This window comes from Neomonachus schauinslandi, chromosome 5, assembly GCF_002201575.2.
Source record: "Neomonachus schauinslandi chromosome 5, ASM220157v2, whole genome shotgun sequence".
Lineage (NCBI taxonomy): Eukaryota > Metazoa > Chordata > Mammalia > Carnivora > Phocidae > Neomonachus > Neomonachus schauinslandi.
Genome location: NC_058407.1, coordinates 33,967,278 through 33,994,653, shown reverse-complemented (window position 1 = coordinate 33,994,653; position 27,376 = coordinate 33,967,278). Strand labels below are relative to the sequence as shown.

Sequence of the window (27,376 nt, the reverse complement as noted above, 5' to 3'; positions counted from 1 at the left end):
TTGTTTTGTTTCTTACATTACATGTATGAGTGAGATCATATGGTATTTGTCTTTCTCTGATGGGCTTATTTCATTAAGTATTATCCTCTCTAGCTGTATCCATGTTGTTGCAAATGGCAAGATTTCATTCTTTTCTATAGCTGAATAATATTTCATTGTATGTATATACAACATTTTCTTTATTCATTCATCTATTGACAGACGCTTGGGATGCTTCCATAGTTTGGCTATTGTAAATAATGCTGCAATAAACATAGGGGTGCATGTGTCCCTTTGATTTAGTGTTTTTGAATTTTGGGGGTAAATACCCAGTAGTGTGATTCCCGGATCATATGGTGGTTCTATTTTTAATTTTTTGAAGTACCTCCCTATTGTTTTCCATAATGGCTGCACCAGTTTGCATTCCCACCAACAGTGCAAGAAGCTTCCTTTTTCTCCACCTCTTCAACACTTCTTTTCTCTTGTGTTTTTGATTTTAGTCATTCTGACAAGTGTGAAGTGATACTGCATTGTAGTTTTGATGTGTATTTCCCTGATGATAAGTAATGTTGAGCATCTTTTCATGTTTCTGTTGGCCATCTGTGTATCTTCTTTGAAGAAATGTCAGTTCAGGTCTTCTGCCCATTTTTAATTGGATTATTTGGTTTTGGAGTGTTGAGTTGTATCGGTTCTTCCTATATTTTGGATACTATCACTTTATCAGGTATGTCACTTGCAAATATCATCTCCCATTTAGTAGGTTGCCTTTTGGTTTTGTTGTTTCCTTTGCTGTGCAGAAACTTTTTATTTTGTTGTAGTCCCAATAGCTTATTTTTGCTTTCATTTCCCTTGCCTTAGGAGACCTATCTAAAAAATCTTGCTATGGCCGATGTCAGAGAGATTACTGCCTGTGCTCTCTTCAAGGATTTTTATTGTTTCAGGTCTCTCATTTAACCCTTTAATCCATTTTTGAGTTTATTTTTGTGTATAGTCAAAGTGGTCCAGTTTCGTTCTTTTGCATGTGGCTGTTCAGTTCCCAACACCATTTGTTGAAGAGACTTTTTCCCATTGTATATTCATTCCTCCTTTGTCAAAGATTAATTGACCATATAACCATGGCTTTACTTCTGGGCTCTCTATTCTGTTCTATTGATTGATGTGTCAATTTTTGTGCCAGTACTATACTGTTTTAATTACTACTGCTTTATAATATAACTAAGTGTGAAATTGTGATGCCTCCAGTTTTATTTTTCAAGATTGCTTTGGCTATTTGAGGTCTTTTATGGTTCCATACAAATTTTAGGATTGTTTTTTCTAGTCCTGTGAAAAATGTTATTGGTATTTTTGAAAGGATTGCAATAATTGTGTGGATTGCTTTGGGTAGTGTAGACATTTTAACAATATTTGTTATGCCAATCCATGAGCATGGAATTCTTTCCATTTCTTTGAGTCATCTTGAATTTTTTTCATCAGTATCTTATAGTTTTCAGAGTACAAATCTTTCGCCTTTTTAGTTAAGTTTATTCCTAGATATTTTATTGTTTTTGGTGCAATTGTAAATGGGATAGTTTTCCTAATTTCACTTTCTGCTACTTCATTATTAGTGTATAGGAATGCAACATATTTCTGTACGTTGATTTTGTATCCTGCGACTTTACTGATTTCCTTTATCAGTTCTAATAGTTATTGGTGGAGTCTTTAGGGTTTTCTATATATAATATCATGTCATCTGTATATAGTAAGAGTTTTCCTTCTTCCTTACCAATTTGGATGCCATTTATTTCTTTATGTTGTCTAATTGCTATGGCTAGGATTTCCAGTACTATGTTGAATGAAAGTGGTGAGAGAGGACAAACTTGTCTTGTTCCTGACCTTAGAGGAAAAGCTCTCAGTTTTTCACCATAGAGTATGGTGTTGGCTGTGGGTTTTTCATATAAGGCTTTTATTGTGTTGAGATTTGTTCCCTCTAGGCCTACTTTTCAAAGCATTTTTATCATGAATGGATGTTGTACTTTGTTGAATGTTTTTTTCTGCCTCTATTGAAATGATCATATGGAGTTTTTTATATATATATGTACCCTGATGTTTACTGTAGCATTATTTATAATAGCCAAGGTATAGAAGCAACCCAAGCGTCCACTGATAGATGAATGTATAAAGAAGTTATGGTATATACATATACAATGTAATATTACTCAGTCATAAAAAACAATGAAATCTTGCCATTCGTAACAACATGGATGGACCGAAAAGGCATTATGCCGAGTGAAATAAGTCAGACAGAGAAAGACAAATACTATATGATTTCATTATATATGAACAGACAACAAACAAATGAATAAACAAATAAACAAAATAAAACAGAAACAGACTCATAAATTCAGAGAACAAACTAATGGTTGCCAGAGGAGGATACATAAAATAGGTGAAAGGGATTAATAGGTACAAATTTCCAGTTATACAATAAAAAATCATGAGGATGTAAAGTACGGCATAGGGAATATAGTCAATAAGATTGTAAGAACTTTGTATGGTGACAGATGGTAACTACACTTATTATGGTGAGCATATTATAATGCATGTAATTGTCAAATTACTATGTTATGCATCAGAAACTAATATAATATTATATGTCAACTATACTTCAGTTAAAAATAATTAAATGCATAAATGGGAGAAATTTACTGTTCCAAAAAAATCCAAAAAACAAAAACGCCTTGGTCAGACCACCAGGTTTGAGTGCCTGACCCAGCATTACTACCTGTGAGCAACTCACTAAACTCTTGCTGTGCCTCCCTTTTCATCCCTGGTTATAACTGTACCTACTTCACTGAGTGGTTGTGAGGATTAACTGAGATAATTCATCTAACATATTTAGAAGAAAGCCTGACACATGGTCAGGGGTCTAGAATGTTATTGGGTGGGTTACAGATTTGATCTCTTCAAACAAATACTCAACATATCTAAGTGGAGCTTCATTACATCAACAGTAATCTGAGGGATGAAAATTTTATACTCTTCTACTACAGGTCTCTATAACTATATTTAAATATTAATTTTTGCAGAGCAGAAATTCAGGTGCTAGAAATCACAGATAACTGAATATCAGAGATATATACATTGTCTCCCTAATAATACAAATCTAGGAATTTTGGGACTGCAATTATGGTAGCCTTTTTGAACTAGCATAATTAAAAATGGGGGGAGGGTTAATAGAGATGCAATTGAACTTCAGGAAGCAAGAGAGTTAGAGCCTTGTATACCCTCAGGATTTCTTTCTCACTTGTCTCTGGCTTTACTCTTCCCTCTCACTATTGACCGGCTCTCTGCTTCCCAGGCCACAGGGTCAAAAATACTATTCTCAACAATTCCAAATTTAAATGTTAATGCTCCAGCCATCAGAGCAACAGAATGAATCAATTCAATCAGCTCTACCCATTCCCCCAGACCAACAGATTGGGTTACCTTATGTGACCCTTTTTGGCAAATATGCTTCCCATCCATGATCCCATCAACTGTGACCCTTTAGTAAACATGCCCACTGGGAGTCTCTTTACAATATGTGCATGGAGGAAAGGGGGAAGACCCAGAAAGGAGGGGTTAAGAGTTAACCCAGAGGGTGTCTACTAACTGTTGGTCTATAAATATCTGTTGGGACAGAGAAATTAGAAGTGCTAAAAACTACAGATAATAAAGATAGTTTAGAGGAAATGAGAACTCTGAAATAATAATATAACAAAAATTTTATTAATTTAGGGCTTAGGACTTTATACCTTACTTCTGTCCAAAAACTGATAAGAATAAAAAAATGCTTGATTTACAGAATCTTATTTTACCAAATAATTTGGGGAGGGGGCACATCCATTAGTAAGGCAAAATGGCACAGCTGTGGTTTATGTGAAATCACATTTGGCTATTGTTAAAATCAGTATCTGTGAATTATTAATACAGCATTTAGTGTCATCCTTGTGTGGGGACCATGCTAATCTCTGTATCATTCCAATTTTAGTATATGTGCTGCCGAAGCAAGCACTATTAATATAACATTTAGAACTGAATTCTTTTAAGAGACTATATTTCACCTTGTAGCTGATATTCAGCAAATGATTTTCTATATATTTAATTTATCCTGCAATTGCTGACTGTGGGATTTAGAAAACCCTAAGTAAGATGTGTGTTTACTGCAAAGATTATTGTCTATTCTCATCATATAAGATCTAAAACTAAAGTTCCCTGTCCCTGATAAACAGATAAAGTAGCAATGTGTGATCATATGGTTTTTATTCTTTCTCTTATTGATGTGACATATCACATTGATTTGTGACTATTGAACCACCCTTGCATCCTGGGAATAAATGCTACTTGATTGTGATGTATAATTTTTTTTTGTGTATTGTTGGATTTGGTTTGATAATATTTTATTGAGGATTTCTGCATCTATATTCATGAGAGATATTGGCCTGTAGTACTCTTTTTGTTGTTGTGTCTTTATTTGGTTTTGGTATCAGGGTGATAGAGACCTCACAGAATTTGGAGGTTTTCTTTCCTCTTCTATTTTTTTGGATAGTTTGAGAAGAATGGGTATTAGCTACTTTAAATGTTTGGTAGAATTTGCCTGTGAAGCCATCTGGTCCTGGATTTTTGTTTGTTGGGAAGTTTTTGATTACTGATTCAATTTCATTGCTAGTTATTGGGCTGTTCAAAATTTGTATTTCGTCCTGCTTTAGTTTTGGTAAGTTATATGTTTCTAGGAATTTATCCATTTCTTCTAGGTTGTCCAATTTGTTGTCATATAGGTTTTAATAATATTCTGTTGCAATTGTTTGTATTTCTGTGGTCTTGGTTGCTATTTCTTATCTTTCATTGGTAATTTTGATTATTTGGGTCCTCTCTCTTTTTTTTCTTTCTGATGAGTCTGGCTAGAGGTTTATCAATTTTGTTGATCTTTTCAAAGAATCAGCTCCTTGTTTCATTGACTGTTCTATTGTTTTTTTGTTTGTTTTTAGTTGCTATATCATTTATTCCTGATCTAATCTTGATTATTTCCTTTTGCTGGGTTGGGTTTTGTTTGTTCTTCTTCTTCTAGTTCTTTTAGGTGTAAGGTTAGGTTTTTTATTTGAGATTTTTCTTGCTTCCTGAGGTAGGCTTGTATTGCTATAAACTTCCCACTTAGAACCACTTTTGCTGCATCCCAAAGATTTTGGACTGTTGTGTTTTCATTTTCATTTGTTTTCATGTAATTTTTTATTTCTTTGATTTCTTGGTTGACCCATTCATTTTTTAGTAGCATGTTATTTAGCCTCCATGTATTTGTGCTCTTTCCAGATTTTTTCTTGTGGTTCATTTCTAGTTTCATATCATTGTGGTCAGGAAAGATGCATGGTATGACTTCAATTTTTTGACTTTGTTGAGACATGTTTTTGGCCTAATATGTGATCTGTTCTGGAGAATGTTCCTTGTGCACTTGAAAGAATGTGTATTCTACTGATTTAGGATGGAATGTTCTGAATATGTCTGTCAAATCTATCTGGTCCAGTGTATCATTCAGAGACACTGTTTCCTTGTTGATTTTCTACTTGGTTGATCTGTCCATCCATGTAAGTGGGGTGTTAAAGTCCCTTGGATTATTGTATTACTATCAATTATTTTTTTGTTTGTTAGTAACTGTTTCATGTATCTGGGTGCTCCCATGGTGGGTGCATAAATATTTACCTTTGTTATATCCTCTTGTTGGATTGCCCCCTTTATTATTATATAGTGTCCTTTTGTCTCTTATTACAGTCTTTGTTTTAAAGTCTATTTTGTCCAATATAAGTATTGCTACACCGGCTTTATTTTGGCATCCATTTGCATGATAAATGTTTCTCCATCCCCTCATTTTCAATCTGCAGGTGTCTTTCAGTCTGAATGAGTTTCTTATAAGCAGTATACAGATGGGTCAATTTTTTCCCAATCCATCACCTTATGTCTTTTGAATGGAGCATTTTTTCCATTTACATTCAAAGTAATTATTGATAGATATGTATTTATTGCCATTTTGTTACTTTTTTGTGGTTGTTTCTATAGATTTTCTCTGTTTCCTTTCTTCTCTTGCTCTCTTTCATGGTTTGTTGGCTTTCTTTAGTGATATACTTAAATTCCTCTTTCTTTATTCTTTGCATATCTATTACTGGTTTTTAATTTGTGGTTACCATTAGGTTTGCATATAACATCTTTCAGATAGCAGTCTATATAAGTTGATGATTGCTTAAGTTTAACCCATTCTTTATTCCTCTCCCTCACCAATATTTTAGGTATATGGTATCATATTTTACATCCTTTTATTTTATGAATCCCATGACTGATTTTGAAAGAAATATTTATTTTTACTGCTTTTGTATTTTTTTCTTTTTCATACTCTCACTATGGTCTTCCTTTCTATTCAGAGTCCCCTTTAACATTTCTTGTTAGTGGTCCTGAACTCCTTTAGTTTTTGTATGTGTAAGAAAATCTTTATCGCTCCTTCTATTCTGAATGATAGTCTTGCTGGATAGAGTATTCTTGGCCGCAGACTTTTCGCTTTCAGCACTTTGAATATATCACGTCACTCCTTTCTGGCCTGCAGTTTCTGCTGAAAAATCTTAGCACCTCATGGGGTTTCCCCTTATAGGTAACTGACTCCTTTTCTCTTGCTGCTTTTAAAATTTGTTCTTTATCACTACTTTTTGCCATTTTAATTACTGTGTGTCTTGGTGTGGACCTCCTTAGGTTGAATTTCTGGGGGATCTCTGTGCCTCCAGGAACTGGATATGTTTCCTTTCCCAGATTAGGGAAAATTTTCAGCTATTATTTCTTCAAATAAATTTTCTACTCCCTTATCTTTCTCTTCTTCTGCTGAGATCCCAACAATGTGGATGTTATTACACTTGATGGAGTCACTGAGTTCCCTGAAACTATTCTCAATTTGCATAATTCTCTTTCCTCTCCTTTGCTCAGCTTTGTTACTTTCCATTACTCTGTCTTCCAGGTCATTAATTCATTCCTCCCTTTATCTAGCCTGCTATTTATTTCATCAAGTGTATTTTTCATTTCATTTATCATGCTTTTCATCTCTGATTGGTTCTTTTTTTTTGTATCTCTGTGTTAAGGGTCTCACTGATGTCCTCCACTTTTCTCTCCAGCACAGTGAGTATCTTTATGATCATTACTTTAAATTCTCTATTAGGCATACTATTTATATCTGTTTTGCTTTGGTCTCTTGCTGTGATTTGGTCCTCTTCTTTCATTTGGAAGATGTTTCCCTGTCTCCTCATTTTGTCTGACTTTCTGTGTCTGTTTCTATGTGTTAGGAAAGTCGGCTACTTCTCTTGCTCTTATTGATAATACCCTTATGAAGAAGAGGTCCTGTTCCCCAGGTCCTGGTACTGCAGGGAGTGTCTCCTTTGTGTGTTGCATATGCTCTGCTATTGAGTCTTGGCCTCTTTTTCCTTCAAGTCAGTGGTCTGCAGAGGCTCTTTTTGCGTCTTATGGCCAGCAAGGTGTGTGGTGGTCTGCCTACAATCTGCCCCTGCCACCTCTGGAACTGAGGTCCTGCACAACATGTGGATCAGAATATGTGGTGTTAACAAGGTTTGCACCAGTCTTCTGAAGATGGGACCTGCGGCACTGGGACTGAAGAGAGAATGAGTGGGAAGGGCAGATCCACTTAAGCACAGGGCTTGGTGCACACAAAAATTGAGTGTTGGCACCATGCTGTTTTCTGCAGGTGACTGTTGTTTATGCTGGAGGGGAGGGGAAGGGAATGGCACCTGCCAGCTCCTTTGTTCCTGGAGAGGTCTCCCATGATTGCTGTCTTTTTGGGCTACAGTTTGAGATGAGCAGATCACTCTCCCTCCCATCTGCCCCTGGTGTTTTTCAAATGCTGGGTCTACACTGTAACTGCATTGGCTGTTTGTCATACTGTCTTTTTAAGTGTGGGGGCTCCACTTCCTAAGGCTGTCTGCACTCTCCCAGAGCCAAGCCCAGTGATTTTTAAAATTCCAGGCTTTAAGTCCCACTGGTTTTAAGAACTCTCAAAATTCAGCCCCTTTCACTTTCAAAGGCAAGTATTATGGAAATTTGTCCTTCCTGTTTGTGGGCTCCCTGATGTGACTCTGTTTTCTACCCTTTTCTGTGCCACCAGCTCCCTCCCTGAACTGGACATCCATAGTCTGTTTCATTCTCTTTTTCATTCTTCTTTCCTTCTTTGATGTGGCCTCTTCCCTGCCTTTAGTTTTGGAGTTTGTTCTGCCATTCTTTGGGTCATTTTCTGGGTTATTTATGCTAATTATGATTGTTATCTAGTTGTATCCATGGGAAGTGGTGAGCTTAGGGTCCTCTTACTCTGCCATCTTCCCAGCTGACCTCACCATAGACATTTTCATATTAACAAAAACTGAGTCTGCTATTAATAGACACTTATTAAAGAAACTTATTTAAAGGAACAGTCCTTTTCTCAAGAAAATCCCAGATGAAAAATCCATGTGCCAAGAAGATAGAAAAAAATAAGAAATAGGAAATATGTTGGTAAAATCAAACATAAATTGACAGTATGACTAGCAATAATCACATCTTGTGAAATTAAATGTCACAAGTGAAATTAAATGTCACAAGTCAAATCAGATAAAATTTACATATAAGTCAAAATGGAGCTAAGTTGAGTTAAAATATTCTATGATTCTTAAATTCCCTAGGAGGAGGGAAAAATTTGTTAATTTTAGATTATGTTAACCATATATATTATGATTTCCAGGATAAAAACTAAAATGAATATATACAAACAATGTTATTTCCACACTAGTGGGAAAAAGCAAAACAGAACAATAAAATAAAAGAAGCACTCAATCCAAAATGAAGCCAAGAAAGTAAAGAAAAAGAACATAGTATATTCAGGGGTGCCTGGATAGCTCAGTTGGTTAAACATCTGAATTTTGATTTTGGCTCAGGTCATGATCTCAGGGTCATGAGATCAAGCCCCACATCAGGTTCCACTCTGGCAGTGGAGCCTGCTTAAGATTCTCTCTCTCCCTCTCCCTCTGCCCTTCCCCCACCTTTCTCCCTCTTAAAAAAAAAAAAGAACATAGTGTATTCAGGCAAATAGAAAACACAAAATAAGAAAATAAGATACACACACAATTTAGCTTTATATAGATAACCCAGAAATAGACCCACACAAATATGGTCAACTGATCTTTGATGAAGGAGCAAAGATAATACAACAGAGTAAAGACTGTCTTTTCAACAAATAGTGGAAGAACAAAGTGGATATCCTCATATTAAAAAAAAAATGAATCTAGACACAGACATTATACCACTCACAAAATTTAACTGAAAATGGATCACAGACCTAAATGTAAAATGCAAAACTCTAAGACTCCTAGAATATAACATAGAAGAAAATCTAGATTTAGGTGACCTTGGGCATAGCTATGACTTTTTAGATACAACACTAGTGGCACTATGCATGAGACATAATTGATAAGTTGGACTTCAATAAAATTAAAAATTTGTGTTCTGCTGAAGACAATGTCAAGAGAATGAGATGACAAGCCATAGACTGGGAGAAAATATTTGCAAAACATTTATCTAATTAATGGCCACTATCAAAAATATACAAAGAACTCCTAAATCTCAACAAAAAGAAAATGAATAACCCAGTTTAAAAAATGGGCCAATAACCTTAAGGACACTTCACCAAAGATAATATACAGATGGCAAATAAGCATATGAAAAGATGTACCACATCCTATGTCCTCAAGGAAATGCAAATTACAAGATCTCACTTTACACCTATTAGAATGGCCAAAATCTGGAATGATGAAAACACCAAATTCTGACAAGGACATGGAGCAACAGAACTCTTTCATTGCTGATAGGAGTGCAAAATGTTCAGCCACGTTGGAAGACAGTTTGGAACTTTCTTATAAAACTAGAAATAATAGCGCACCTGGGTGGCTCAGTCGGTTGTGTCTGCCTTCAGCTCAGGTCATGATCCTGGGGTCCTGGGATCGAGTCCCTCATCAGGCTCCCTGCTCAGCGGAGAACCTGCTTCTCCCTCTCTCTCTGCCTCTCCCCACTGCTTGTGCTCTCATTTGCTCTCTCTCTCAAATGAATAAATATCTTTAATTAAAAAAAATAAAACTAGAAATATTTTTACTGAATGATCCAGCAATCTCACTCTTTGGTAATTATTCAAATGAATTGAAAACTTATGTCCACACAGAAATCTGCACACACATATTTTTAGCAGCTTTATTCATAATTGCCAAAATTTGAAAGCAACCAAGACATCCTTCAGTAGATAAATGAATAAACTGTAGCACATCAGACAATGGAATATTATTCAACAATGAAAGTAGATGAGCTACCAAGCCATGAAAAGACATGGAGGAACATTAAATGCATATTACTAAGTGAAAGAAGCCAACCTGAAAAGGCTATTATATGTATGATTCCAACTATGTGACATTCTGGAAAAGGTAAAACTGTGGGGATAGTAAAAAGATCAGTGTTGCCAGGGGCCAGGATTGGGGAGAAGGGGTCAAGAGGCAGAGCACAGAGGATTTTTAGAGCAGTGAAAACTACTCTGCATGATACCATAGTGATGGATACATTGTCATTATATATTTGTCCAAACTCACAGAAAGTATAACATCAAGAGTGAACCCTAATATAAACTATGGACTTTGAATGATTATGATGTCTCAGTGTAGGTTCATAGATTATAACAAAGGTACCACTGTGGTGGGGAGTGGAAGTATGTCGATAATGGGAGAGGTTTTGAATATGTAAGGGAAGGGAGTATACAGAGAAATGTCTATACCTTCAAATTTTGTTTTAAACCTAAAACTGCTCTTAAAAAATGAATGCTGTTATTTTATATTAAAGAAGTACCAAAGAGAAGTCAAAAATTCCGAACTATATTGAGATTTTTATTATATCTTTCTTATTAATTTATAGAACAAGCACTCAAAAAAATCAGTAAAGACATGGTTTGATAAACCAATTTAATAACATTTGCTTAAAGGACATATATAAAACAACAACTGGAGGAAGCACACAAGACATTTACAAAAGTTTGGCTTATACTGGCCTTAAATCAGGTCTCAAAAATTACTTAAGGATTGAAGGACACGTGGGTGGCTCAGTCGTTAAGCGTCTGCCTTAGGCTCAGGTCATGATCCCAGGGTCCTGGGATTGAGCCCCACATCGGGCTCCCTGCTCAGCGGGAAGCCTGCCTCTCCCTCTACCACTCCCCCTGCTTGTGTTCCCTCCCTTGCTGTGTCTCTCTCTGTCAAATAAATAAATAGAATCTTTTAAAAAATTACTTAATTGAAATCATGTGCAGTATGTTTTTTGAATATAATGCTAATAAACTATAAATGAGTGATACCAATAATACTAATGATGATAGTATTAATAATGAACTAATACTATAAATGAATGATAAATCAATATAACTAGATAATCTTTACTCTCTTGGAAATTAGGAAATATCTGAAAAATTCATGAGTCAAAAAATCATAAATATTTTAAAAAATAACTAAATAATTAAAAAAATCTATTTATCATAATATAAAAGCAATAGCCAATGAATTTTTTAAAGTAAATCAATTCATCAATAAAGCTAAATTTTTTGAAAGAAATTTGATGAATTCCTGGCAAGTCCGATTATGAAAATAAAAGAGAAAGCACAAATAACCAGTATCAGCAATGAAAATGAGGCAGGATGACAAATGATACAGACTAAAACTATAGTAAGGAAATATTGTGAACAACCCTATGGCAGTACATTTGAAAATTTGGAGAAAATTATCAAGTCTTAGAAAAATATGATACTGAAACTAACCTTAACTCTAATCTTAAACCTAGCATTATAGGCAAGCAACCAGGAAGGAAAAAAATTTCAACCTGTGACAGTATTTTTTTTTTTTAATTTTGTTAGTTAACATACAGTGCAGTATTGGTTTCTGGGGTAGAATTCAGTGATTCATCACTTACATACAACACCCAGTGTTCATCACAACAAGTGCCCTCTTTAATACCCATCCCCCACCCACCTCTCTCCATCCACCCTCAGTTTGTTCTCTATCATTAAGAGTCACTGTGGCTTGTTTCCCTCTCCCAAATGTCCATCAACTGATGAATGGATAAAGAAGATGTGATAGTATTTTTTTTAATTTTATTTTATTATGTTATGTTAGTCACCATACATTACATCATTAGTTCTTGATGTAGTGTTCCATGATTCATTGTTTGCGTATAACACCCAGTGCTCCATGCAATATGTGCCCTCCTTAATACCCATCACCAGGCTAACCCATCCCCCACACCTTTCCCCTCTAGAACCCTCAGTTTGTTTCTCAGAGTCCATAGTCTCTCATGGTTTGTCTCCCCCTCCGATTTCTCCCCCTTTATTTTTCCCTTCCTACTATCTTCCCCCCTCCTTTTTTTTTTAACATAAATGTATTATTTGTTTCAGAGGTGCAGGGCTGTGATTCATCAGTCTTACACAATTCACAGTGCCGTGATAGTATTTTTTAAATTATATACCAAAGAATGTGTCTCACAAAATATGTGCAAGACCTTATCTGGAAAATTGTAAAACTCTATCAAGAATGTTAAAGAAAAACTAAATAAATCTATGAATTGAAATACTAAACTTCAAAGATTTAAATTGTTCCAAAATTAACAGTGGATTGTGTAAGACTGTGGAATCACAGACCTGGACCTCTGAAAAAATAATACATTATATGTTAAAAAAAAAAAAAAAGAAGATAGCAGGAGGGGAAGAGTGAAGGCGGGGGAAATCGGAGGGGGACACAAATCATGACAGACTGTGGACTCTGAGAAACAAACTGAGGGTTCTGGAGGGGAGCGGGGGGTGGATGGGTTAGTCTGGTGATGGGTATTAAGGAGGGCATGTTCTGCATGGAGCACTGGGTGTTATACGCAAACAATGGATCATGGAACACTGCACCAAAAACTAATGATCTAATGTGTGGTGATTAACATAACATAATAAAAAATAAATAACTAAAATAAATAAAAAACAAAATTAACAGTGGATACTATGCAATCTCAATTAAATCACAAGAGGTATTTATGGGAATTGACAAGCAGAATCTAATTTGTATAGAAAGTCAAAATCTGCAAATAGCCAAGAGACACTCAACAGGGTGAATAAATTGGGAGAACTTGTCAAGCACCATTATTAATAAACTCTTATTATAGAGTTGGTGCAAATAAGACAGTGAATATATTGTGGTGTGACATGGTATTGTATGGTATGGAAGGTATGGTATGGATGGGATGAGATTAGATAGGATGGGATGGTAGTAATTCTAAGATAGGGTAGGGTAGGGTAAAGTAAAATAGTAGAGAAAATTACAACTGATAGGCATTACGCTTAATTGATATTATAAGACAGATTATATTCTAAATCAGTGGGCAATAGATAGACTTTTCAATAAATCTTACTTAAATGATTATCTATACTAAAAAATTAATTATGTCCACATTAAGGACCTAAATATAAGAAGCAAAAATATAAAATTTACAGAAGACAATGTGGAAGAATATAAAATTGGATATGGAATTATTTCTTTAAAAATACTGGTCATCTTGGAGGCACCTGGGTGGCTCAGATGGTTAAGCGTCTGCCTTCAGCTCAGGTCATGATCCCAGGGTCCTGGGATCGAGTCCCGCATCGGGCTCCCTGCTAGGCGGGGAGCCTGCTTCTCCCTCTGCCTCTGCCTCTCTCTCTCTCTCTCTCTCTCTCTGACTCTCATGAATAAATAAATAAAACATTAAAAAAAATACTGGTCATCTTGATAAATATATTTACATTAAAATTAAAAATCTCTATAAATTCAAAATTGTCATAATAGTAATGAAACAACAACACAAAGCGATGGAGAAGGTATTTGTCACACATATAACCAACAAAGGTCTCATATCCAAAATATATAAATAATTCCTAAAAGTCATTAAAATACAAATAGCCTAATAGAAAAAATAAACAAGAAGCTCTAACATATTTTTCACAAAAGAAGAAATCCAAGTAACTTGTGAACATATAAAATGGTGCTTAATCTCATTTTGTAGCAGAGAAATGCAAATTAAATCTGCAAAGTAAAAAAAAAAAAAAGCCTTAAAAAACTAATTGTTGGAAGACACATACCAGTAAGACTCATATTTTGCTGACTGAAATACAATTTCATACAACCATTTGGAAAACAATTTTACATGCGGTGGACTTGAAGGTATGCATTTATATGATCCTTCAATTACATTCTTAAATGCTTGCTGTATAGAAACTTGTACACGGATAGTCACAGTAGTGTTTTTCTTAATAGTCCAAAACTGGAAACAGCCCATGTGTCCAACAACAGTGGAATGGATAAACTCTAATACATCCATACAGTGGAATATAGTACAGTGCTGAAAAATAATGAACTACATGTATACACAGCAACAAAGATGAATCTCAAAATAATATTGAACAAATGAACACAAGAGAATACCGACAGAATTGTAGCAAGCAAAGCTTGCTTAATACATAGATAGGAAAAATTATAAAGTAAATCAAGAAAGTCAAGGTAATAAAATGTAGCATAGTGGTTATCCCTAAGAGAAGAGACTCTAGAACAGGACTTATGTGCAAGCTGTGTTCTATTTTTTTTTTAATGATTAGAGGTCAAATGGAGTATGTATTTATATTTGTATTTATATAATAATTTTAAACAATTTATGCATAATTTATATAATATATAATCTTTACATACTTATAATTACTTATAAATCCTAAAATTGTAAACACCTGCTATATGCAATATTTTGTGTACATTGTATATATCACAACAAAATAAAATGATAAAAAGAGCTTTCTGTGCTCACTTGGCAACACATACACTAAAATTGGAATGATATAGAGAAAATTAGCATGGCCTCTGCACAAGGATAAAATGCAGATTCATAAAGTGTTCCATATTTTGCTTTCCTTTCTAATGTTGATGAATGACAAAACTATGTCTCTGATAAGCAAAGTGACTTGACCAATTGAAGTCCCTTCCAGCTTCAAACCCCACCCCCAATTTCCCCTTCAAAAAAAAAAAAAAAGATGTTCCCCAAATCAATATTTATATAAGTAGTTTAAAGCTAAAAATTAATTTTGTAGGGAAGACTGGTAATGCCTATCTTGACTTTTTTCCTCACTAGAGTATAAATAGATTAATAATACTTTTATCTATCTTTTCAATTAAAAGTGAAATCAATGAATGGAGGCCCTGATTCATTTACAAATGAACTTCTGCTACATAAAATAAAAATCTATCTTTCTAAACAAAATATAATGAAAGATAAAAATTCTGCATTAATAAAGTATACACTTAGAAAACCAAAATATTCAGTCTATGGGGATACTTGTTTAAATGAACCTATGGGAAACAATAAATTTTGGACCAGGATTGTTAGTCTCTAATATGTTTGTCATTCAAATTGTGAAAAAGGGGCACCTGGGTGGCTCAGTCCCTTAAGCGTTCGACTCTTGATTTCGGCTCAGGTCATGATCTGAGGGTTGTGAGATTGAGCCTGGAGTTGGGCTCCATGCTGGTGTGGAGCCTGCTTAAGATTTTCTCTCTCTCTCCCTCTGCCCCGCCCCACCCTCTCTCTCTCTCTTTCTCTAAAAAACAATTGTGAAAGACAATTTTTACTTATATTTACTAGTTTTGTATAGTGCAAGCAGTATTTTAATATATATTCAATATGTGATGTTAGCTCTGTCTGTAACAGAAGCATATCTGTATTCTTATTTGACAGGTAGAGAAATCATCAGAGGCAGAAATTAATAGTCAATGAGAAATGCATTATGAATGTATAAACCATATGTATGATAAGTATTTCTGTTTTGTAGCTATAAAAAAACAATGATTACAATGATACAAAAATGTTTAATTGGGGGCGCCTGGGTGGCTCAGATGGTTAAGCGTCTGCCTTCGGCTCAGGTCATGATCCCAGGGTCCTGGGATCGAGTCCCACATCGGGCTCCTGGCTCAGCGGGGAGCCTGCTTCTCCCTTTGACCCTCTCCCCTCTCATGCTGTTTCTCTCTCGCTTGCTCTCTAAAAAATAAATAAAATCTTTAAAAAAAAATGTTTAAGGGCGCCTGGGTGGCTCAGTTGGTTAAGCGACTGCCTTCGGCTCAGGTCATGATCCTGGAGTCCCTGGATCGAGTCCCGCATCGGGCTCCCTGCTCGGCAGGGAGTCTGCTTCTCCCTCTGACCCTCCTCCCTCTCATGCTCTCTGTATCTCATTCTCTCTGTCTCAAATAAATAAATAAAATCTTTAAAAAAATAAAAAATAAAAATAAAAATAAAAAAATGTTTAATTGGATCCATCACGCCTCTATCATCAGTGTATCAATATAATACCACTTACTGACTTCTTTTGAAATAAAACTAGTAAAGGAAATCAACCATATATTTGGCCCATGATTAATAAATATACATAAATGAGTAGAATTAGTGATGTCTTTTTACCAAGAGCAGAAGCTTTTATATATGTCAAGAACCTGAAGTCCAACTATACAAAAACAAACAAACAAAAAACAGGTGGCAGTAATATTTATATGGCCACTATGACCATGTTATTTTGAAAGCCAACCTACTTACATCATCTGCCTCTCCATTATTCTATTGGGTGGGGCCCTAGTTTGGATGACCTACTGTATTAACACTCCCTGAGGGAGTCTAGGTTGGATATGGGAATATTTTCCAAGAGTAATTAAATTGAGAGAGTGAAACAGGAGAGAATCATGTCAATGGAAACTCCTTCATGGTTATTACTGAGCAATTGCTAAAAATTATTTGAAATAACTTGAAATCAATTAGGACTGTGTATCCTTGTTATCTTTTGGAAATTAACTTTTCTTTATTAAAGACACACTAAAATCCTCATATATTATGAAATAAAATACATTTAAAAAAAATACCTGTTATAGATTTGGAATTCTTTGAACAAGGACTTCCTGGAATCCCCCCAGAAAATTGTTCTGTCTAGTTTTGTGGTTAGTCCTGGGATCCTTCCAGTGACCCCCTGGAACCTTGATCTTGGCCTGGATTTAGAGACTCTTACAGATAGTCTCACCTCCAGGATAGCTAAGTCTTGGCCAATGGCAACTGAGACAGCATTAAGGCTATGCATAATAGAATTCATTTAACTTAAAAAATAGCAAAATGGCTAGAGTTATTAAATCCTTAATATATGTTAGGCATTATACATGTTCTATTACTTTATATTATCATATACATTTTAGGAGAAAAAACTGAGGCAGAGAGAAGGTAGGTAATTTGCCCAACATTACACAGTAAGTGAAAAAAAAACAACTTATTACGTGCAAGATAGATGCGAGGCAGATAAATGACTAAAGTGTAGACTCTTCAATATAGACTGAATTAATTTATCCTAGAATTAATTTCTCATTATGTCAAAATTCCAGAGCCTTTTCTACTGAAAAATTAAGTGGTGTGCCAGATTCATTGGAAATGTAAAATGCAATCTTAGACAATGACTACTGGGTAGTTCTAAAAGTAATATCCTGTTAACACTTACTGTAACTTAGAAATGGGTAAATCTGCCAATGCCATGACAGTGAAGGATCAGTATTACTTATTTTTCCTTTTATCTCAGGTTCCCAAACAGCTTGGCATAGCACTGTTACTGATCCTGTCATTTAACACATTTACATTTTGTTTAGGATTTTTGCATTAGTTTTTACTTTAAAATATTACATTAAAATATTATTTACCTTGATTCCTGAAATTTTTGTTACCTCCTTAAATTTTGTGCCTAAGGTAAAATACTTCATTTGCCCCACTTGACTTACCCTTGTCCTGGCTCTGGTTAACAGCAAATATGGAGACACATTATACATTAATATGACTATACATATGACTACATGACTTTAACAACCTGCAATTTTCTTGACTTATGTGGCTCTCACAGAAGAAACTAAAGAACGACTCTTTATGTAGTATTTGGTGCTTTACTATAAAGATAGTGAAGAGTTTAAATTCAACTGACCAATACAAATGGCAAAACATATCCTTTCAAGTAGAATCATACATAAGTTGAATACAGAAGACTTGTTATAATTGGTTAATATGCACAACTACATAGACCTTGTGAAAGAATGGTTCTGTTATTCCAGAGGGATTCACTTAAATATAGCAACTCTATAATATTGAAAATTGTATCTGCAAAATCTATAGATTTTAGAAGACAATTTAGTAACTAACTTCTCCTTTACTTTCCTAAAGGTCATTCGTATACTTTATGTATCACCCAACCCCCAAACAGACAAATTTTGAGAATTAATTTAAATATCAGAAACTAGCAAGTATTTTTCATTCTAATACTTTTTTTTTTAGCCTCCCTACCATAAAACATAGTGAAATATGTAAAGGAGTGATTAGTGCTGCTGTTAGCCTTTGACCCTTACATACAGCGTTGGCTCTATTCCCAAAATTTCTGTTTTTAAAGTTTTGCAACAACAATCCTCTTCTTTATTCATGAAGTCACTTTCCTTAGTGATCAATTACATATTTAAATATATTTTAAAAGAATAGGAATGTTGCTTGTCACACACAAATGGATCTCAGAGAGTTACTGGTTTCATGCCAATGCTGTCAACTTTCCAGCAACAGATTGGATTGGTTAAGGAAGAAGCCATAAACACCCTATCAACAAGTATTTATACAGATGTTAATGAATTTAAAATTCTGTTAGTGTAACATTTATGCCAAACTCCAATTTTATTTGTGATTTATTTGTGAGGTATGATGCAATAACTTCTTTTAATAAACATGTACAGACCACTTATACTTTAAAATGGAAACCTATTTTTAGTGTTTCCAGCATGAGATACATAGAATCAGCCATTTATCAAAGTTACCAAAAACATTTCCATTTTGCTCATCGTGCAACTATGTCCTCCAAAAGCTTTTGGTAAGGAGATGAACTCATCTCTATCCATGAAACCAAGAATACATTTTTATTATATTACTAAGAAAGACCATTAGAGGAAAGGAAAATAGTCATGGGAGGGTTGCCATATATATTTAAAATATAAATAATTAGCTTTTTGTGTGTTTCCCAAATGATAATTGAATCTTAATCTCCCTCTATGTGTAGGATATTTATGCTATACTGGTAATTTGGAAAACATTTATTTGAAGCATATGGGTTTAATGAACACTTATTTTGTTTTTCATGAAGAAAAGAATAATATTTCCATTAATTCCAAAAGAGACTTCATTTCTTTCAGTGAACTTCTTAAAGCTGAACTGCTTTCCTCTAGGACTGTGTACACTGTGGACATTTTATAAAGTAGCCTTATATGATGTAGTAGTTTTTTTTTTTTTTAATTTGCCATCCTTCATTGTCAATTTTTATCTCAAACTAGTTATGACTTTCAGAGCTAAAGTTTCTATTATAATGATTAAGTTAATTATGTATGGGAATGCATTACCCTCTGCAATGCACCAAATGGTTTGTCTACATGCTAAAAATCTAAATTCTAGCTCTACTTTTGTCAGGGCACTGACAGACCATTAATCAACTATGACAATTATTCCATTATTTCACAAATATTTTTGAGCACTATCCTACTGTGTACCCCTTAAAGAGCTTATTTATAGTAGGCAAAACTGACACATGAATAGGAAAATAAAATATGATGTAATAAATGCTATCATGGAGTCTCTATAGGAACCTTTAGAGGGCATCTCCAACTTAATTTGAGTAATAAATGCAGTGTTGGAAGATCAAGGACTTACTCCAAAGAACTGTCCTGTCATGAAGACATGAAGCAAAAAATACCATTGGCAAAGTGGGCAATCTGAAGCATAGGCCTATAGGCAAAAGAGAGCATTTTGAGTAATTCTAACATATCTGAGTGACTGAGGCAAGAACCTAACAGATGTGTCTAAATGTATATGCATGGCTTATATGCCATGCAAAAAAAAAAAAAAAAGAAAAAAAGAAAAAAATTGAACATTATCCAAAGGCAATGGGGAACCAGGAGTTTAACCTATGAAGCAGTGTAATTAGATTTGTATTTTAGCTAGGCCATTTGCAGTATGGAGATGTGTACATGGAAGCAAGACCAAAGCATAGCAAAGCAAAACAAAAAAACAAAAACAAAAAACAAAAAAACAGTGAGAGGGCTCTTATAGTAATTCAGAAGAAATGATGATAGCCTAACATAAAATAGTGGCAACCGAAATCCAGGAAATTTGAGATTGAAAAGAATTTAGGAGGTAAAATATGCAGTTGTAGGGTGAGGATGAACACTGGTTCAGTACAAGACTCTGGTTTCTGACTTATATATTGACAATGGTGGTAACATTATGGGACCTTGTAAAAGGTAGGAAAATACATGAGTTCAGCTTTTTTACATACTCAGTATATATTATCTGTAGGATGTCTAAGTGTCGAAGCTTTGGATGAATACATGTTTCAGAAGGAAATAATAAAGGTGATTGAAGAAGTTGGATGAATATCCTCATACAGGAAAAGTATAGCCTAAGAGTAAATGGGGCCAGGTTCGAACCCCAAAAAAGAATCCTGAGATCAGAAGGGATGACAAGGGAAGAGGAGCCCTTGCAGGAGACTGGGGTTTAGACAAAAGGTCAGAGAAAAAACAAGAAGGTGTAATGAAACAAAATCCAAAGGAAATAAGACTTTTAAGAAGGAAGGACCGGACAACAATGTATAATAATATTATAGAGGAGTCAGTAAGATAGTAACTTCAAAAAGTCCTAAGGATTTAGCAGTATTAGTCATTTTGATGTGAACAGTTCCAATGAAGAAGAAGGCATCTTGCAGTGAGCTGAAGCATGAATTGTAATAAGTCAACAGAGACTGGTCTTTGTCTACCATTTCAAGTTTATCTGATTAGGGAAGGAGAGAGAAGAGTAGCTAGAGGGGAAGGTAAAAGCCATTTTTGACAGATACTGGAAATATGGAAGAAAAGAAAATACTGATAAATAAGAGATCCTAGATTTTATGAAAAGGTTGGGATCCAGAGCAGAGTTGAAGCACTGTGCTTAGGAGAAAGGGTGCCTCTTCTACTGTGATAGGTCAGAAAGGTACCTTTGCACTTACGTCACCATATACAAGGCTGCTCACTTCTTTCAAAATGGAGCCTGAAGTAAAATGGGTAGTGGGGATAGAAAGGAGGAGCCAGTTATTAGTGACATACCGAGCAGGTAGACTAGATCTAGTTTCTGATTAGATGTTGGTACTGTAAGGCATGAGCAGCCAAGGCTGACTCCAGAATACCTGGTCTGGATGACTTGGGAATTCAGGAGGCAAAACAGATTTAGTAGGATGATGATGGTAAAAACAAGCTGTGATTCTGAAGTTCAGCTGTATATGAGAACAGGAATAAAATAGAAGCTGGCAATACTTAGCTGCCAGCCCCATGAAGTAATACGCAATGTCTATCTGGTTGACTATCATCAGAAGTCAGTGCAGTGCCAGGCAAAGAGTGGGGTGGGGTGGGGGTCCTAGATACTTGTAGAATGAGGAACACATCTAAAGGAATCTATAAAGAAGCATGAAAGGGAGCACTGGAAGTCTGGTGTTTCAATGTCCTGCAGAAAAGAGAGTTTTAAGACAAAAGAAATGACCCGTGTAGTTGAATTCAGCAGAGAGGTCAATTAAGATGAAATAAATGTGTTTGTTAGATTAAGACAGTGCTCAGTAAGGACAATTTCAATTGCAATAAATTAAGGTGGGAATGGAAAGTGAAGAAGTAGAAACAAGGAGTAGACTTCTCTTAAAAGAATTTTGTTAACCAATATCTTTTAGTGTGAAAGGGAAAGTATTCAAAGAGTATAGGATTTGTCCCTGAAAACTTATATCTTATTTTACATGAGTTTATTGAATTGAGAGATAAGAACCTATAAATTATGAGGGGAAAATGACTTGTAGTTTAGAAGATATTTAGCAATAAATTTGTATGCCTAGAAAGAAAGTTGCTCCTTTTGAAAGTACAATAGAAACTAAAATCAAACAATAGGCAAGAGAAAATATTTGCACCAGTGATAATAGATAAAGGATTATGAATGGTCAATTAAAAACAGAAAGAGAAATATTAGGATCCAGCAGAACTGGGGAAAACAAGAAAGTATTTTACACTGTTCGGTTTAAAATTAATAAGTAATTGTGGAATAACATTCAATCTCACTAGCAGTAAAAATGTATAAATTAAGTCCACATTAGACAACATTTTTGTCATATTATCAAGAACTTAAAAATATTTAATATCCCAGTGTTGACCAAGGACTCAGTGAAATGAGTAATCTCCAATAGTCTATGGTAAATTGGTGAAAGCTTTTACAACTATTTGACAATATAGATTATATCGTTTCTCAAAATATTTAAAGTTTTATAGATGTTATCTTTAATTCCACCTGAAAAACAGATCAATTAAATAGATAATTAGAAACCTATCACGTAACAAGTTGGTATATCATAGTGTATAACAACTAATATTATGTTTAGGATGAGATTTCCATTACATAGAATACATTTGTTATAGTACTAACAGAAAAGTAGGATGTATAGAATACATACAATTTTATGTAAACAAAAACAAAAAAAAATCTATTAAAAAAAGAACTACAAGGAAATGCCTTAAAAAATATTATCCAGGGGTTATTTTTGGATAGTGGGATTTTTGTGGATTTTCTTTCCTTTTTTTTTTTCTTTTTGACTCTTTACTTTTCTCTACTTTTCTAAATTGTCTATAATAAGAATGTATTCCTTTTATAATAAAAAAATTTAACAATTTGTTTAAATAAAATTACTCAAATTTGTGTTTTGAAGAAAAGGAGCATATGTAGCCAGCAGTTACTAGGGGACAGTAGGAATCAAAGGAAAGACCTTTTTTTCTTAGGTTATGATTCCAGAAATTCATGAAGCAAGACCCAGAAAAGTAGTAAAGGACAGGAAGTAAAGCAGTTTGAGTTCTGCAGGTAGAATGGTGCCTCTTCTACAATGGAAAGATTTTACTGGACATCCTGACTAATGACAAGCATCCATTAAGTAATCCAAATCACCATTATTCTTCCGGTGTGAGATGCTAAAAACAGAACTTCTACAAGTTTAAAAGAGTTAATCTAATTTTCCTCTTCTCAATGACAGGAATAATCCTGAAATGCTTTAGCCAAAACAGAATCAATTTTTTCAGCATATAAATTACAGTATCTTCAGGTACATCCAGCCAACTTCACCAATATGCTTGTTCTGTTTATTACACTGAGCACACGCCAGTCTACCAGTCTATGCCTTAGGATTAAAATGGTTAATATGAACTGGACCTTTACAGTGAAATCTCTCATCTTTACTCAGGGATTGTTGTTTAGAACCTTAGCTGAACTCTGATGTAAAACCACTTAAGGTTTATGGAGTGTTATTGTAGAGTTGAGGAAAACTTTCCAAAATGAGTACTGTAAAAAGTGATTATTGCAAGTATTTGTCATTATTTTAAAAAACAGAAAGACAGATAATTTTTATTTTTAGCTAAAAGTATAATTGTTACGAAAGGGTTCTTTACATATCAAGAGTAGGTAAGTTTTTAGCTATGGGCTCAGTTGATTATCAGTGGTCACTGAGTCCTCACTTTTTTCTATCACTGCAATTATGGGTCCAACATCTGGTCTTGTCAGCCAAGAAAGGTGGATAAAAGGCTGGGACTCTGCTAGAGAAAAGACTTAATGCTGTGCAGTAACTGGACGTGGCAACGCCAAATGTTCCCTTTGTTTGAGTCCCTCTTATAGTTTCTGTATAACCTATATGGCCACTTACCAGAATGGTGTCTGCTCATGGATTCAATGGTCAGCCCTTGCATGTGAAGTAATTGTTCCTCCAATATAGCAAATATGGATGCAAAAGATGTGGCCATTTTAGAAACATAAGGTGGCATGAGAAGTAACAGCAAGTTAACTTTGCTAGGTAATATGGAGTCTAGAGAAATAAACATGCTGATTTTTAGTTTTTTTAAGAACTGGCTACAATATCTCTTTGAACTAGAGTCATTTTACTAATTTCAGCAGCAACTTTTCAGGAAAAGAGACGTGGTAGATGTATCGCTCCCAACATATTCAGAATGACAAATGCTAACCTTTTATGTATAGGTATGACTGGGTATGGCAACTGCACCAAGCATTCGAAGCACCATGCTTCATTTGTTTTCCAAACAACTTGCAAATATATGGTGACTTTTCTGTGTACAAAGATCTATAGTGAAAGAATTAATAAATCAACATATAAAATATTAGGTTTTAAATTATAGGATTCTTGTTAGTTTGATTACCATGAGTTAGTTTTCAAGAGGTACCTTTCTCTGGTGTACTGTCAGCCAATCCTACAAAGCTAGTAAGTCCCTAAACATGATAATGGCTCCAAAAAAGATCTAGTCCATGGAGGAAGGCTCTAAAACAGCAGGTCTTTGGTGTAATTCTGAAATGCATGGCACTGTCATAGTAGTAACATCTATAGATTTAAAAAAAAACACAAATGTATAAATTTTACATTTAAATATAAGGGTTGGATTTTTAATTTTTTTGTTTTTCTTTACTCTTTCTTTGTATTTGTTACCTTGTATTCTTACCTTGTATAATTTCTCCCCTTGCATATTTCCCATATTCATTTATATTATGCTTCCTCACCTCCTTTTTTGAAATAGCTACTCTGGCATAAGAACAGGTTCCCTAAACCTTATATAATTATATTCCTAGTTTAAAATATTGTATTAGCTTACACAAACCAAGCTTAGTTTTATATACAAAATTAAAACTCTGTTTCAAATACCCTCAACATAATTTATGAATTCTACGTATGTATAAGGTTAGTGTAAGAACAATTAGACTTTAAAATAAGCCTGAAAAGACATCATAGTGGACAGATATTCTTTTTATACTAGAATTCCATTATCTACCAAAAATAATTCTTTGAATTTTTAATTTAAAAACTAAAAAAAGCAAGTCCTATAAGATGTTGGCTGCATCGAAACATTTTATTTTTCAAAATAGGTGAGTTTGAAACTCAAGCAGGAAGATTACTTAATCTGTAAGTGACTGACATTTTTCTTACAAATGATTAAGCTCCCATGAATTAGTCTTTTTTTTCTTTCTTTTGATAAAATTGTTTGCCTAGACAACTACTTGGCCAAATTTTAATCTCTTTAAATAACAAATAAAACTTCCATTTTTTTCCCCAGGTAAGGAAGAAGAACTTACCTACAAGGATACCAAGGCAAATGAAAAATTAGAAAGGAGTAAAGAATACACATACCAATGGCTTCACACACAGGTTGGGATTCATGAAACAACTAATTCCAGAAATATAAAATGGTGAGGTCATTTCCTTTAAATTAGATTTTTGTATTGTAAACACATCTTGAAAAGTGAAACCTAGGTTAATTGTGCTAAAACAAACATGACTTTATAGTCAAAGGCCAATACACCCATTGCCAGTTTATAAAAGGCCTCTTCTATAGAATAGATTTAATCACTCTTTATATTTTTCACCTTAAAATGTTTGAGAACTCTGTTTCTGTAATGCTTAAAACCAACAGATGAACCACACAAATGATTCTACTTTATAAAGTAAAATGCATGGTGTCCATTAACTGTTTATAAATATCATATGTATTAGAGGTTATATTTTATTTTGTGTCATTTCTATCATTTACGTATGGCGGTTAAAATTATAATTCAACACTGTGCTGCCGCTTTCCCAGACGTGTAACTAATTTCCAATGATGTCTCCATGCTTCAGTTTCTTCTCCTTTATAGTGAGATGTTAATATCATCTATCTATCTCACAAGATAGAAGTAAGCTCACAAGGTTGAGGATATCAGATGTTTATATCCCTTAGTAACAAACAAGGAAACTTGAATATAATAGGTAATCAGTTAATTTTTGTTACATTAATGTATGTATTAGTTTTCTACCACCATAACAAAATACCATAGATTGTGTGGCTGAAACCGCAGCGATGTATTTTCTCACAGTTCTGGAGGCTACAAGTTCAAGATTAAGGAGTTAGCAAGTTTGGTTTTTTGGAGGTCTATCTTCATGTTTGCAGAGGGCCACCTTCTCACTGTGCCCTCACACAATCATCCTTCCATCTCTGTTGTCTGTGTTTTAATCTCCTGTTCTTATAAGGACACTGTTATATTGGATTAGAGCCTACCCATATGACCTTATTTTACTTCAATTACCTCTTTTAAGGCTCTATCTCCAAATACATCATATTATGAGGTATTGAGAGTTAGGACTTCAACATATCAATTCTGATGAAACAAAATTCAGCCCGCAGCAATGTGGTATAAAGCATATATATATCCATAACCACTGAACCAAAGTTTTAGGGAAATAAAAGTCCAGAAATAATAATATTTTTGACATAAATTTTTAGGACTTTCATTTTAGCTACATATATCCACAAAATAATAAAAAATAAAAATAATAAAATAATAAAGAAGTGCTATTATAAACACTTACTAAATATATAAATAAATATTGAATCTAAATGTAGATGATGCTTTGGAACTGTTTCCAGGCATTCTATAAAATATAACCTCCAATACATATGATATAATGTAATAAATATTTAAATGACTAACAAATAAAATCCTACAATTATGAGGGTTAAAACTTAATTTAGAAGCAGGTTAAAATATGTAAAAAATGAAATCTCTTTTTTATAATATATATAAACTGAACTTTCATATTGGTCAATTCTATCCATGTAATTTCTTTTAAAATATGGAAAAGGAAGTGAAGAATGAAAGAGAAATTAAAACAGCATTTTATAATCTGGATTATTTGGTCATATTTCATTGTGAGCAAAGAAAGTAGGAATAAAGCAATCAGCGTTTGGGAATTTTTTTATTTTACTAAGTGCTCTAATTAATACAAGCACAATTTCTTTTATGTTGGTATGAATCAATTTAGTGTAATTCATAAGATGACATTCTTAGAACTATAAACAAATATGATATAACCGATAGTTTACCATCTATTTTAAGCAGATATAAGAGGTCTTGTTCGGAGATTTAAAAAAAGCATTAGGATAGATAATGTGAAAAATATAAGCAAATTGTTTCAGGATGCATTTTAGATATACTTAAACCTTTAATAATATCCCTTACTCCTAAATAAGTTATATTTAAGCATAAGACACAACAGGCAATTGTTCATGCACTTTATCTTTTGAAAATATATAAAGGAATAAGTAGTGATATTTTAAGAAAAAATATTTTCAAGAACAGAAATTCTTAAAAAGCCAAATGTCAATGTTCTAGT

At 34.0% G+C, this 27,376-nt stretch overlaps 1 protein-coding gene and 2 non-coding genes across 3 annotated transcripts in view; 2 read left to right on the top strand and 1 right to left on the bottom strand.

The window, feature by feature from the left end:
• Positions 1-27,376, top strand: part of LRRIQ1 (leucine rich repeats and IQ motif containing 1) — a 199,301-nt gene that overhangs the window by 160,250 nt on the left and 11,675 nt on the right. Inside the window, exon 23 of the mRNA XM_021687506.2 lies at positions 25,284-25,416. Within this exon, the coding sequence (XP_021543181.2) occupies positions 25,284-25,416 (133 nt within the window). The remainder of the gene's footprint in view (positions 1-25,283; positions 25,417-27,376) is intronic.
• LOC123324976 lies at positions 3,907-4,012 on the bottom strand. The gene has a single exon (XR_006540151.1). It is a non-coding gene; the product is annotated as a U6 spliceosomal RNA (small nuclear RNA).
• LOC123324957 lies at positions 14,888-14,993 on the top strand. The gene has a single exon (XR_006540134.1). It is a non-coding gene; the product is annotated as a U6 spliceosomal RNA (small nuclear RNA).